At 50.6% G+C, this 14,415-nt stretch overlaps 5 protein-coding genes across 5 annotated transcripts; 2 read left to right on the forward strand and 3 right to left on the reverse strand.

Moving 5' to 3' along the window:
• Positions 1-838: 838 nt before the first annotated feature.
• N7539_005319 (RNA-binding protein) lies at positions 839-1,994 on the forward strand (the record flags this gene model as incomplete). The annotated part of the gene is made up of 5 exons (XM_056934921.1): positions 839-921; positions 1,208-1,264; positions 1,339-1,438; positions 1,511-1,889; positions 1,942-1,994. The coding sequence occupies 5 exons, from the start codon at positions 839-841 to the stop codon at positions 1,992-1,994; spliced, it is 672 nt and encodes a 223-aa protein (XP_056790115.1).
• Positions 1,995-3,253: 1,259 nt separating this feature from the next.
• Positions 3,254-7,557, forward strand: N7539_005320 (uncharacterized protein; the record flags this gene model as incomplete). Its single annotated transcript, XM_056934922.1, has 4 exons — positions 3,254-3,295; positions 3,361-6,013; positions 6,072-6,802; positions 6,883-7,557. The coding sequence occupies 4 exons, from the start codon at positions 3,254-3,256 to the stop codon at positions 7,555-7,557; spliced, it is 4,101 nt and encodes a 1,366-aa protein (XP_056790116.1).
• Positions 7,558-7,831: 274 nt separating this feature from the next.
• Positions 7,832-8,589, reverse strand: N7539_005321 (transcriptional coactivator p15/PC4 family protein; the record flags this gene model as incomplete). Its single annotated transcript, XM_056934923.1, has 2 exons — positions 7,832-8,047; positions 8,335-8,589. The coding sequence occupies 2 exons, from the start codon at positions 8,587-8,589 to the stop codon at positions 7,832-7,834; spliced, it is 471 nt and encodes a 156-aa protein (XP_056790117.1).
• A 497-nt stretch (positions 8,590-9,086) lies between these two features.
• N7539_005322 (uncharacterized protein) lies at positions 9,087-12,234 on the reverse strand (the record flags this gene model as incomplete). Its single annotated transcript, XM_056934924.1, has 2 exons — positions 9,087-11,559; positions 11,630-12,234. The coding sequence occupies 2 exons, from the start codon at positions 12,232-12,234 to the stop codon at positions 9,087-9,089; spliced, it is 3,078 nt and encodes a 1,025-aa protein (XP_056790118.1).
• A 1,296-nt stretch (positions 12,235-13,530) lies between these two features.
• On the reverse strand, positions 13,531-13,965 carry N7539_005323 (PaaI family thioesterase; the record flags this gene model as incomplete). The annotated part of the gene is made up of 1 exon (XM_056934925.1): positions 13,531-13,965. The coding sequence occupies one exon, from the start codon at positions 13,963-13,965 to the stop codon at positions 13,531-13,533; it is 435 nt and encodes a 144-aa protein (XP_056790119.1).
• Between the last annotated feature and the right edge of the window lie 450 nt (positions 13,966-14,415).

Consider the following 14,415-nt stretch of genomic DNA (forward strand, 5'->3'; position numbering starts at 1 on the left):
TGTACTGTATTGTATCAATCATCTCCTAAAGTGTAAACCAGCAAGAACTGAGTTGGCCTTGCCCTGCAGAGCAGCCAATTTACATCGCTAACTGCTGACTAGTATGCTAAAGTTGGGTTTATAGTAAGTAGTAAATATTAGTTCAGTAAGAATCTGTACCTTAATAAGTAGTTACTAAGTACTGGTGGTAGGCTGATAACTAAGGACTATCTTTATACTATTTTACGTAGCAAGTCTTTAGTAGTAAAACACTACTAGATCATTGATATTTATAGTAGATATCTAGAGACAGTACTCGATTAGTACCTTCATATATATATGGCTTTAAGCCGCGACCTTCGGCGCTGCAAAACCTTGTAAGAAAGATGTGTACAAAGTCTACAAACTACAAACTTTATACACTGTACACGTGTACAGTGTGTTAAAGTGTTTACATTGATAGAATTTCACAAATTCGATCTGAAAGGCTTCCCAGCCTTACCAGCTGAAGAATGCAAACGTACTCTGAAGTTGTAGTCTATACTCTGTACTCTATACTCTACAGTGTACGACACCGTCCTTGGCAGGTTTCATACATAAGCCATTACTTTTACCGAATTGAATCATTGACTTACATACCGGGTGCCTGTGTAACGTGACTGTCCCCGGTGGAACTCCTGTTTCGTCATTGGCACAGATGGTTTCTGCAGCTCACCGTACAGGCGACCGCTTTCTGACTTTCTTTAATGATGAAGGGAGCCGAGCCGCGCCGAATTCACAATTATCTTCTTTCAACTCGAATCCTTGCTTCAGTCAACTTTTACCATTCCCTGTCACCGTTGGGGATAAAACCTCCAAAATGTCTCGATCAGGCACCACTCTGTATGTCACTGGCTTCGGCCATGGCACCCGCGCCCGCGATCTTGCCTACGAATTCGAACGGTACGTGATATGACGCCTTCCATTAAGAGCAACGCAGCTCCAAATTCGTCGATGCTCCTCCTGCTCCTCCTGCTCCTCCTGCTCCTTGTACCTCGCCGCATCGGTATCTATCACGATCTACAAATCGTCATCTGCGACCTTCGCCATTGCAAAGATGTCCGCAGCCATATTCTATCCCACATTGCCTACTCAAACCACAGTCGCCATCATCATTTAAAAACCGTCGCCATCTGTCCTAAAACCCTTGCCCAAGTAGCGTGAACATCTAGTCTAACAGCTGACACAGTTACGGTCGCCTTGTGCGCTGCGATATCCCTGCGCCCCGTACACCTTCAAGCCGACTGTATGTATTCCGAATAAGTCAAAAACACCTTTTCGCAATGAATTCTTGACAAATGGAGCTGACTCGTGAGGTAGCTTCGCATTCGTGGAATATGAAAGCCGTCGTGATGCTGACGATGCCTATCACGAGATGCATAACAAGCGGATTGGGCGTGATGACCTTTTAAAGATCGAAGTATGTCATATCCCTCACGATCTTATTCGCACCCACTTGCCGGAGACCGCGGTATAACTGACCCCTTTCCAGTGGGCGCGAACTCCTCCTTCAGCTTCGTGGCGATTCGATTCTGGCCGGGACCGTCGTCGTGACCGCACTCCTCCCCGCCGTGGGCGTTCTCCTTCCCCTCGCCGCAGCCGCGCCGAATACTCTCCCCGACGTGATGACCGTTACGAACGGGATCATGATCGCGCCGACCGTGACCATGACCGTCGGGACCGGGATCGCGACAACGAGCGTCGGGATCGCGATGACCGCCGTGATCGCGAGCGTGAGCGCTCTCGTGATCGCTCCCGCAGCCCTGAAGACCGGGACCGCGATGTCAAGGAGGATCGTGAGCGACGCGAAGATGACCGTGAGCGTCGGGAGGAGGAACACGACGCTATTCCCAATGGCGATGACAGGAAAGGTTTGTTGTCGCTCTCCATCATTGCTTTCTCCACGAAGCTAACAAGCGTCAGTACCCCTGGACCCCGTTCCTTCTGCTCATGATGAGCTCGACACTGCTGAGTAGATTCGCTCTGTGCGACACTCACTTTGAGAATCACGAGTGTTTCAGATGAGCTTCTAGCAATTCGAATATCGCACTCGTAAAAGTCGTCGCCCTTCGTCTGCTACCAGCCACCCGTGCCACTCGGAACGATCGAAGATCAAGTCGTCCAGCACTTAAAGCGCGGTCCCAGCATTCTACGTGCATCTTCACTCGACCCGACACTTCCTCCCGGGACCCTTGTTCCTTGTTCGTTGCGACGTCTCCATTTCTGGGCTCTCGTACTTCTATCTTCAGCAACATCTTTTCACTACCTGCTCCGCATCCTTTTCGCTTTCTGGATTTGGCACTAAAAGGGTTCTCTTCTTTGGTCCATCAGGCGAAGTGGTGTCCGTGCATCGGGCGCTCTTCAGTACTGCCTCTTGCTTACACTATTTTTGTTTCTTCTGGAATTGGATATTTATCATGGTCAACAGCTCGGACTCCATCGAATCTCGACGTCGAGCGATCGTGTCTCCAATCATCTCCCGCCTGCGTTCCTCAGTCCCGTCCCTGCGTTTTCTACCATGAAAGCCGCTCGCCGTCCGTCCGTATCCGCAAGACTAATGACAACTCGATTCTTTTTTGCCTTCTCCCCGTCCTGTACGACCGGCCGGATCCTTTCGGAATCGTTCGAACCTCCGAATCGAACTTTGTAATCATGTACATGCGTTGCTACTCGTAATGATGCCCGCCAGCACGCGCTAGCGCCCTCACGAAGTCAAAGCAGACGCGAGGGTCTGTATTGACAGCGCTTCGGCCACAGGTCTTGAAAGCAGTGTTCAAATGACAATGCTGAAGTGGTAGGTTCTCCCCAAATAACGCAGGTAATATGGCGCTTCGGCTCCCTTAGTAAATCGCCCTCAACGGCTTGCCGCATTACATTCCCGGTGATTTCCAAGCCGCACGTTCATCCCGCAGATCTCATTGAAATTGTTCTCTTACTTGCTCAATTCAGCAATATATCAGTAGCTCTACTATACTCCTCAGTTTGTCGCTTCCCTTTTCGGTGCATGCGTTCGTATCGTGGACGGCCTCGGAATGACGTATGAAATGCATCGTGCGGGGAAGTAGGGCCAATTTGCAGTGACCTGTGGCCTATCAGGCTATCATTTGACCATCTCAGATAAGCAAGCATCAGCACTACATCAAAAGATAGATCGAGTCTCACAACTTCATCGTACTCTCATCTCTTAGCATCTTCCAACCTGGCCTGTGTTGTGTATTCCCAGGACGTTTACAGCATGGAGACAGTTAGTGGACAAGGAATCAGCATCGCTATCGATGTATGCAGATCAAACTCGTCCCCGTTGGGTCTAATGGACATTCCTAAAGCTAACCTTGTATCAAGAGAGGGGGCACATTCACAGATTGTGTGGGCAACCCAGGAACAGGGAGATTGGAGGATGACATCGTGATAAAATTGCTGTCAGAAGATCCAAATAACTACGATGACGCACCTCTCGAAGGGATTAGGCGCCTCCTCTCCAAGTTCACTGGCCGCGAGATTCCTCGTGGGGAGCCCATTGACACATCACTCATCCGAAGCATTCGAATGGGAACCACAGTGGCAACGAACGCCTTGCTTGAGCGCAAAGGTGAAAAAATCGCTCTTGTGGTCAGCAAGGGCTTCCGAGACTGTTTACAGATCGGAAACCAATCGCGGCCTCGCATATTCGACTTGGCTATCAAGCGGCCTGATGTGCTTTACGAGGAAGTTGTAGAGATTGATGAGCGAGTGACACTTGAAGACTATGCAGAGGATCCAGAGCGAAGGATAACGGAAACTTCTATGCGCGAATCTGCCAAAGCAGACGCCGAAGTTGTGCGTGGTCTCTCGTCTGAAGCTGTTCGCATCCTCAAAAGACCAGACCAGCAGGTAGTGAGGTCACAGCTCCAGCAGGTCTTCGACCGCGGGATCCGGAGTATTGCTGTATGTCTTATGCATGGCTACACGTTCCCTGACCATGAGGCGTTGATTGGGCGACTGGCCAAGGAGATTGGGTTTCGTCATGTGAGCCTCAGCCATGAGCTCATGCCCATGATCAAGCTGATCCCGAGAGCAACATCTGCTTGTGCAGACGCGTATTTGACACCAACTATCAAGAGATACATTTCTGGCTTCCAAGCCGGCTTTAACAGTGGTCTGGGAAGCGAGAGTGTCAAGAACGAAGCTGGTTCTCGTGGAGCACGGTGCGAGTTTATGCAGTCAGATGGTGGTCTAGTGGACGTTGATCAGTTTTCTGGCCTCCGGGCAATTCTGTCAGGCCCGGCTGGAGGAGTCGTAGGATACGCCTTGACTTCCTACGATCCTGTTTCGAAGATTCCCGTGATTGGGTTCGATATGGGTGGAACGAGCACCGATGTCAGCCGATATGGCTCAGGCCGCTACGAACACGTCTTCGAGACCACAACGGCCGGAGTCACGATTCAATCTCCTCAGCTGGATATCAACACAGTTGCCGCAGGTGGTGGCTCAAGACTATTCTTCCGCAACGGGTTATTTGTCGTGGGTCCAGAGTCAGCTGGCGCTCACCCGGGGCCCGCCTGCTATCGCAAGGATGGGCCTTTGACTGTCACAGATGCGAATCTTTTTCTCGGCAGGATCGTTCCCGATTTCTTCCCCAAGATTTTCGGGCCTCATGAAGACCAGGGTCTCGATGATCAAGCGAGCAAACAACTTTTCGAGCAACTAACGGAGGAGATCAATCAAGAGTTAGCTAAGGGCGACCAGAGCAAGACCATGACTCCCGATGAGGTTGCATTCGGCTTTATAAAAGTCGCTAATGAGGCTATGACACGGCCCATTCGATCATTGACTGAGGCTAAAGGCCACGACACCTCCAAGCATCGACTGGCTACCTTCGGAGGTGCTGGTGGTCAGCATGCAGTGGCTATCGCCGAAAGTCTCGGTATTCGGCAAATTCTTATTCATCGGTATTCGTCTGTGCTGTCTGCATACGGGATGGCACTGGCCGATGTTGTCGATGAAACACAAGAGCCCGAATCAAAGACCTGGAGCGACGACTCGAGCATCCGGGATCAGCTTGCGCAGAGATTGGGCGAATTGAAAAAGCGATCCACCAAGAGATTGAAGGATCAAGGCTTTGACGATAAATCCATTGTTTTCGAGGAATATTTGAACATGCGGTACCGTGGTACAGAGTCGTCCCTCATGATTCTCAAGCCCAGCAACGAAGACGCAAACGAAGAATTTGAGGGCGACCAGTGGGCTTTTGGCAAAGCATTCATCAAGCAGCACGAGCAGGAATTTGGGTTCACTCTACCGGATCGGGATATCATCGTGGATGACGTTCGGATACGAGGCATTGGAAAGAGCTTCGAGCAATCCGAGAAGACAGTTGATCAACAGCTGCAGGAAATAGCACCCAAAGATGTGTCTGGAAAGGAGTTCCGCACGACGCGGGTCTATTTCGAAGGTGGCCGACATGAGACTCCAATCTACCGGCTCGACGATTTGGAAATCAACGACCGAATTAAAGGACCAGCTATTCTTGCCGATGACACCCAGACAATTGTGGTACCTCCCGGAGCTTCTGCTCTCGTTCTCAAAACTCATGTAGTCATCAACGTTGGAGAACCAGATGCGACGGGCCCGCAGATCAAGACTGACACTGTTGACCCTATACTGCTCAGTGTCTTCTCGCATCGCTTCATGGCTATTGCCGAACAAATGGGCCGTGCACTTCAAAAGACAAGCGTCAGCACCAATGTCAAAGAGCGGCTCGACTACTCGTGTGCATTGTTCGACCCAGAGGGCGGATTGGTCGCGAATGCACCTCACCTACCAGTCCATCTTGGCAGTATGTCTACTTGTGTGCGTATGCAAGCAGAGATTTGGCGTGGTAAACTCAAGCCTGGTGACGTGATTGTATCTAATCACCCAGAATTCGGGGGGACTCATCTGCCTGATATTACGGTGATACAGCCAGCGTTCAATCAGGGCAAGATTATTTTCTATGTTGCTTCAAGAGCGCATCATGGTATGAAATCCCTAGTCTCTTCCCGTTGTCGTCGCATGCTAACTGTTCAACTTACAAGCCGACATTGGCGGTATTCTGCCGGGGTCTATGCCGCCGCATTCGAAAGAACTGTATCAAGAAGGTGCTGCTATAAAGAGTGAAAAGTTGGTTTCAGAAGGCAAATTCAACGAGCAGCGCATCACGGAACTATTGTACAAAGAGCCCGCGCAGTATCCTAACTGCAGCGGTACCCGCTGTCTGGCGGACAACCTAAATGACCTTAAGGCCCAGATAGCCGCCAACAAGAAGGGAATCAACTTGATCAACACGCTGATTGAGGAATATGGAGAGGAAGTAGTGCTGTTTTACATGCGTCAAATTCAGGACAATGCTGAGCTCAGCGTGCGCAATTTATTGAAAGAAGTCAGCGAGAGGTTTTCAGGCCAAAATTTGAGCGCCGTGGATTACATGGACGATGGAACCCCGATCCAGTTGAAGATTTCCATCGATGCCGATAAGGGGGAGGCCGTGTTTGATTTCCAGGGCACTGGACCTGAGGTCTATGGTAAGAGCGTTTCGGAAATGACAGCCGATCATCGCAGCACCATGCTTACTCTTCATGTTCAAGGAAACACCAATGCCCCTGAGGCAGTCACGTATTCTGCGATTATATACTGCTTGCGATGTCTCATATCCGCCGAAATCCCTCTGAATCAGGGTTGTCTCAAGCCAATCACTGTCCGTATACCACCAAAGAGTCTACTATCCCCTTCCGAAACGGCAGCGGTCGTAGGAGGCAACGTTTTGACTGTAAGTCAGGTTTTCTGTTTCGGAACACTTTTCTCGTGCATTTTTGTCTCGCGGCTTACGTGTCGCTAACATGGGAACAGAGTCAACGAGTCACCGATGTAATTTTAAAGTGCTTCGAGGCATGTGCTGCCTCTCAGGGCGACACCAACAACCTCACCTTTGGGTTCGGAGGCAATGTTCAAGGAGAGACCGAGACCAAAGGATTCGGATACTACGAGACAATAGCTGGTGGCAGCGGAGCAGGCAAGGACTGGGAAGGGACCTCTGGAGTGCACACACATATGACCAATACCCGAATCACCGACGCCGAGGTGTTTGAGCGAAGGTATCCCGTCCTCCTCCGCGAGTTCAGCCTCCGACCAGGCTCTGGAGGCGCGGGCCAGCACCGCGGCGGTGACGGGGTCGTCCGGGACATTGAATTCCGCGTCCCAGTTCATGTCTCGATTCTGTCTGAGCGCCGTGTTTATCATCCGTACGGACTTGCGGGTGGCGAGGACGGCCAATGTGGTCAGAACCTCTGGGTACGGCGAGTCAAGAAGTCAGATGGAGACATGGAAGAAAGGACGATCAGTCTTGGAGGGAAGAATTCTGTCCAGATGCAGCCAGGCGAGCGCATCATTATCCGAACCCCAGGTGGAGGTGGCTGGGGTCGAGCAGGAGATGAACACCAGCTTGCTCACGAGGTTGATGCTCGTCATGCCTGGCGAGGAGGCTCCCTTGCTACCCACTTAGCGACGCAAGAAGCGAGCATGTGAGTATATAGTTGCGGAAATCTTTCACGCTCACCTTCAATATCCCAAGGCAGAGAGGGTAGTACAACGAGGACTCAAGCACAAGACGAGCGACAGTAAGACGTGAGAAGAAGGATTTCGAGACATGCCAAATCTATAAACGCACAGCTATTGGAAGAGCCAACATAGGAGTAGAAAGAAAAAGCCAAGGGCAAGGTCAAAGAAAAGTCTCATTTGTAGCGCTTGACAACTCCCTTACAACGGAAACACACGATCAAGATAGAGACGAAGTCTTCACTTAGGATTCACTTTCCTCGTCACTAGTAGCCTCAATATTCTGCTTGGCGGGGCTTCCAGTCCTCCCAGAGTCGTCTTGGTCGTCATTATTGCTGTCGGAAGCACCGCCCGAGTAGACAGGTCGAGGCAATGACGATCCCTGCTTCTGTACCACTTGTTCAATCTCGGGCAGCAGTTTGATAAGAGCAGAGAACTGCTCCAGTGGCATGGAGATTCCCTATTTCATCGTTAGTGGTCAATATATAATGTTCCACACCTCTTTCACTCTACTCTCGCCTCACACTGCCTATCACATCTGACCATATTCAATCGCAAGAATCAACAATCACCAGTCGGAGAGGTGTGTCGAGGCCAATATAGCTCCACAAGCGACTCAATTCTGCGCTTGGCCGTGGAATGTCTCCCCGGAGACAACCCCCTAAAACCCCCCCAAAAGAATCCCAGCGACGAGCAAACGAGAAATCAAGTAAAGAAAATCCGAAGGAAAAGAGAGAAAATAATTACCTTTTTCCCCGGTAACTCCTGCCCATCCTTCTCATAATACTCCCTCACACTGACCATCGTCTTGCCCCGAAACTCAGAGACAGTCACCCGGCGCATTTTGGAGATCTCCCAGTACTGATCTCCATTTGAATCGGTCTTTGCGCTGGGCTTCCCGACCGCAGGACCATTGGTGGTGTTGACTTTGGATTTCTTGATCTTGGAATCCGGGGCCTCGGTGGATCCGGCGGCGTCTGAGCTGCGTTTGCGGGAAGTCATGATGTGAGAGGGGGAATATGAGGAGATGGTGCACTTGGATGGAGGGTGATTGCTTGATTGAACTCAAATCGGGTCCTGTCTGGCTTCCAATATGGAGACAGTGAAAAAAAGAAGAAGGTGAATGAAAGGTAAAAGTAAGAGTATTAAAGCATTGGACAAAGCACGCTGGTTCTTGAGACACGCGCTGAGACGCGTTACTGATATGCACGTGCCGATAAGGAAGTGAAGTGGTTTGATAAAGGTTACAATAGGTGTGGAAGTTGAGATTCTACGTACGTCACTTTCGTTACTTGACACGCTTGCAAAATGATGCTTCGAACAAAAAAAGAAAGCTGGAAAGATTCAAAATTTGCGATAGCTGCAATATCTTTTCATTTAGAAAGCTATGACTCTCCATGCAACTATAAATGATAAGAAACAAGGTAGGGAGGGGGAAAATGTATTCGCTTATCATAAACGTTGTATGGGCTTCTATAAACATACAAAGAATCGTCTGTCTACAAAGTCAACACCCGCAAGGCCTGCAGCATCAACGAGAAAACAAACCCTCGCGCCACACTCTCCACCTGCAGACTATCGAAAATTTTCTCCAACGCCTCTCGACTAGCCGCAGCACCCATAACACTCGTCAAAGCTTGAGGAATCCCTCTCTGCACAAACAATCGGCGGGCGGTTTCCCTCAATCGCGCCTTCTCCTCTTCACTAGGCGGCGCAGGCCAGGCTTTCAGCTCGGCTTCTGTTGGCAGAGCATTCTCTCTGATCTTGGCAATATATTGTGCAAGGGCTTCATCTGATGAATTAGCGTCGATCATGGATTCCTGAAGCAGGTCACGAATTGTCTCCAGTGTGGGACTCCCGGGGCGTAGAATATAGGTTTTTGCTGCGTTAAGCAGGGTTCGACGGATGTTCCATGCTGATGATAGGGTATATAGCTCATTTATGACGGCAAATATGAGCTCAACGGCAATTTGTGTCTCGTCGGCTGTGATAGGTGCGCGTGGTCGTTGCAGGGTCTGTGAAGCTGTGTGTGGCTCGCTAGTCGTTGTGCTTTCAATCTGGGAGTCAAGAGAAGCTATCTTCTTGGGGCTGTTGTGGGTCTCGACGGTGTCAAGCGGATCGGCACGAAGGTTCTCATCAACCAAAAGAGCAAGTTTAGACTCCAGCTGTGATGTTGTGTTTGACGCATCTAGCGGGCCGGATGGGAGCGTCGTGTCATTGCTCATATCTTTATGAGGTGGGATATGCACGAAGTCTTTGGACAATCCGAGGCCAAGCGCGGAAGTAGGTGGAGAGGAAGAGACTATGGGAGAAAGTGGCTGTTCGCCACTGAATCGCGGGGACGCCAAGGGATCAATCGAAGCAGAACCGATACTCGGAGAGGCCACTCGATTCAGCGCATTGGCCAGACCGGGATTGATCGCAAGGTCCATACTCGCTCTGGAGGAACTCCTTCGATTAATTGGCAATGCATCTGGCGCATTGGACACTTTCCGATTGTGGTTGGCACCGCCAAAGACCCCAGTGACACCATCGAGAACCGCACGACCACCCCCAGCCATACCCTTGGGGGCGTTGCTCAAAGCTCCCAACAGATCTTTACCAATATTCTCAAAGGTATTCGGCCCAGGGAACAAGAACCCTGGTTTCGATGGACTCGTTTCCGTCGGTCCAGCTTGTTTCTCCATGAATCGTCGCATACGTTCTGTCTCGGCCAGTGATTCATGTTTCAGAGCTTCTTGCAGGTACCGCTCAAGGTCTCGAGCCAGGTTTTGCCGAGTTTGGCCCTTCCATAAGGGCAAAGTTGGGAACTGGTCAGAGAAACTCTGGATGTGATTGAGTCGAGACACCGTAGAAATCATCTCATGGAGAGACTGGAAATCTGCATATTTTCTGAACACCATCCAGCCGGTCGCACGGTGCGACGCCGGCTCAATTTGGATCAGGTAGTCCCACGTGGGTCGAGACTTGATGATACCTTCTTCACTGCTTGCGCCATCATCGTCTATCATGACCCGTGCATCTTGAAGCATGACAGCTTGATTTCCCGAGTCACGGCGAGCTGTCGGAGACGCCAACGTCGCTGTTTGCGTAGTTGGGGATAGAGGCTGGGAATCGGAGGTTTCTGAGACAGAAGCAGTCCTGAGAGAGACGCTGTAGCTATTCTCACTCGTAGGCCCCGTTTGGTAAGCCTCGTAGGTCTGCGGCTCTTGCCGAGGGATGGCTTCAGGCTTGGAGTTCTCCTTGAATGTTTGAGCATCCCGAGAAGCCATCAGTGCGCTCAGCCTCTTGGCCTCTTTCATCGCCTCTTCCTCGGCCCGATCTGCGTGAGTCGCAGGGAGCTCAGTGGACCGAGGCGTAACCGTCTTATTTGTCTCGGGCAGAGTCGCCTTGGAGATTGCGGATCCTGCTTGGACGGTGCTCCCTCCCACACTTTGCTTGCGGGCCCCTTCCACGCCGGCATCAATGGCATGCATGAGTTCTGATTCACCGTCCTGCAGAAGATAAATGATCCATTCATTGATGAACTCGGGGCGAGACAGACTGATGACTGTAGATTCCAGCACGAGGCGCGCAAAGATCTCACGCAGAAAGTCTCGCACCGGCGAGCAGCTATATGCCTTGGCATCAAGGAAGTGGGAGAGAACATCGTCTGCTACCATGTTAAACTTCTTCCTCTGCTGCTCTTCAGAGAGGACATTCGCCAAGCTGCTTTCGGGGCTCTTCTTGAGATACTGCTCCACGACTTCCGACGCATCCGCGGACGGTGAATCAACGGCTGTGAAAGCAGCGGCCAATTCATTGAGAAACACAATGATGATCGAGGACGAGTTCGTCAGGAATTGCAAGAATGTCTCTTCGGTCCGCTTGCGTGACACGTGGGACAAAATTGTTGTCACGAAATGGGTCAAGGTCCTTCGGCAGGAGCCTGGGAAGACGGTCTCAGCCGGAAGAATTGGCTCGTACCAGTTTCTGCAAATGAACACCCATCAGTCTCGAGCACCACACGGTATACTTGACTAATTGAGTCCTCTGGACTTACTTCACGTAATCAGTCACCACGGCATCAGTGAATGAGCGCAGCGCAGCTGCCGTCGCCGGCCGAAAAGTCGCATACTTCAAATCAGCAGCCGTCAGATCTTCTGGCGCCGCAATGACTCCCGCGTGCTTATTTTCCTTGGAAACGGTAGCCGTCAAATGCTCAGCAGAAGCTTGACGTGGCCAATCCAGCAATCTTTGAGAGACCTCCAGTGCCAACTCCTGTCTCTTTCTCCGCGCTGTCGAGACTCCAATGCTGCCGCCCGTTGACAATGAGCCTTCCCACGACGCATGCAAGAGAACCCCCGCTCCCATTCCGATGAGCAAGAGACCCAGCCTGCCAAATACCGCGTAGATCATGCACACCAGCGCAACAAGGACACCGACCAGGGTCTCATTGCTGGCTGAGGCTAAGAAATCCAGGGTCTGGTCGATGAGCTCCTGCGAGTCGAACGCATTTGGGATTGCTCCTTCGAGCTCATTCTGTGGTCTTAATTGTGTACTGTCTAACAATGTTGAAGTTTTGTCCGATGAGAGCGACCCGTTTGTAGAGGGCATGGCAGCTGTCGAGGGACTCGAAGCGAGTACATCATCGATGGACGGGTCCATTGTGGCTCTAGACCTGCGGTAGATCAATTCAATCCATTAATCAGCTTCCAATTGCTTTGCAGAAACGGAGTGGGCGGCGCAATTGCAATTGCACTTGAGAGCAAGAGGCATACCTCCATTTCCTCCGCAGACAGTCCCGGCGCCAGAAGGATATGAGCGAGAAAAGATAGGAGACAAAGACGAAAAATGTGCAATGGGACGACGGTCCCAGAAAATGGCGCCGATTGAAGAACGAGGATCGACAATTGCGGACGGTGGCTTGAGCTATTTCAATGGGCAGATCCGATCGGCGAACACAGTGTCGCAAGCAGACCGAGAGAACGCGCGGGTGTCCGGACTGGTCAGTGCGCCGCCTCCGCGGGCTTGCAGCTTTGCACTGTTGCAGTACTTAAAGAGTGTGCCAGTGTGGATATAGTGGAATGTGGATAGCCTGGATCGAAGGACACGTTTGTTACGATGGGTCGATCGATCTGCTACTGCATTCCCGTGAGTTTATGTCAGAGTAATGAGAAAATCGGACAAAGTTCGTCTAGTTCCATCTTGATCCGATCGATATTGAAGAGTCACTGGAACGAGAGTTTGGAACTCTGGATACATATATCGTCATTGTGGAGTCGATCTGGTTGAGATCAACCATGCGCCGGCCACTGCATGCTTGGCCGAAAGTCTTTTCATATCATCACATGCTAGAATAGGCAAATGAGCAGACGAACAGGTTTTGAACTTGATAGTCATAGTAGTGGGTAATAAGTATACTAGTTATTAGGTAAGAAGTATACTAGGTAATAGATATACAAGGTGTGGCTCGTAAGGAGATTGTTCAATTTTTTCAATATCATCAACTTGTATATGCAATTTGTGTATGTATCCATTCATCATTTCCTTGAAGTCACAAGAGACGACCAGGAATCTAAAGCTAAACAGAGTGGAAGATTACTCTCCGCTATCCGAGTGAACCCAGGCATTCAAAGAACAGTGTTAAAAATGCCGGATGATAAAAGATTGCGGGTCGAAGACGGTATCGCAGGACGCGAACGACCGTATACCAAGTCTATCAGGCGAAAGCAAGATCTACGAAGGGGGAAATAGATGGGGGTCATGATGCACGTGCAGAGTCAACAGCACAAGCCAGACTCTATCACCGGAGACCAGATGGATTCTCTCCAGACGTGGGACATCATCAAAAAGGCGAAAGGAGAATGAAGAACGGGATCAAAAAGCAACTCTTCGTGTCCCTTTGGTTGTTGCTTCCAGGGGAGAAAGCAAGAGAAGGATACTCGTACACCCGATCAGACTTCATCGTGCCCGAACATACTTGGTGTGAGATCCCTGGGCGACAATCGTCAACCCTGAGTCAGTCTTCTTCGAAATGGTCACAGTCGTAAAAGCCAACGATTTCCCGACCTTGTTGGCCCGACTCTCAATCTCCAGCCAGTCACCCGCCGTGGCCGTCGACAAATAGTTGACGTGGATATCCGTACTGACGCCCGTCGCCTCATGCCCACAGGATGCTATCGCCAGACCACCTGCCCAGTCGGTCACAGTGGCTGAAAAAGCACCGTGAAGGGTACCCTTGGAGTTGAGTTGACGGGGGGTGACCAACAAGCGCGCCCGCACCACTGCAGGCTCAGCCTCGTAGATGTCGACTTCGCTCAACAGGAATTCATAGATGGGGCTGTTGGCGCGAATGCGCTCCCACACCTTCTGAACCAGTTGCAGCTCGGAACTCATCGTGGGTTCCAATGACTCGGAAAAGGGACTGACTGTACAACAAAGAGATAAGAAAACGGGTGTGTGTCGGGGAAGAGAAAGTTTTTCTTTAAAAGTGGGAAAGGAGGGAGATGTTGCCGGAAGTGGAATTATTGTTATTGCGCGGGTGTTGTCCGCTGTGGGGCTCTTCGCTAAGCCGGCAAACGGTTGGACTCTAGCGAACTACACTGCTTCAGTACGGATTCCACTCAGTTCAGGAGAGCTGTTTGAGTCGATTGAAAGTTTCTCTCTCATCACGGAGACAATTTATTCATTGCAGTCCCTCTAATTGTTGGTACATGATGCTGAAATTTGAGAAAACACCAGCAAGGGTGGTTCTAGTCAATGAAAAATCTACTGACAGACTGCGCAGCTTGATGAATGATACCTGGAAGCGCAACTCGACGAGATGCACATGATGCTGCTCGAAAA

This window comes from Penicillium diatomitis (assembly GCF_028827545.1).
Source record: "Penicillium diatomitis strain IBT 30728 chromosome Unknown utg000005l_segment0_segment0, whole genome shotgun sequence".
Taxonomy (NCBI): Eukaryota; Fungi; Ascomycota; class Eurotiomycetes; order Eurotiales; family Aspergillaceae; genus Penicillium; species Penicillium diatomitis.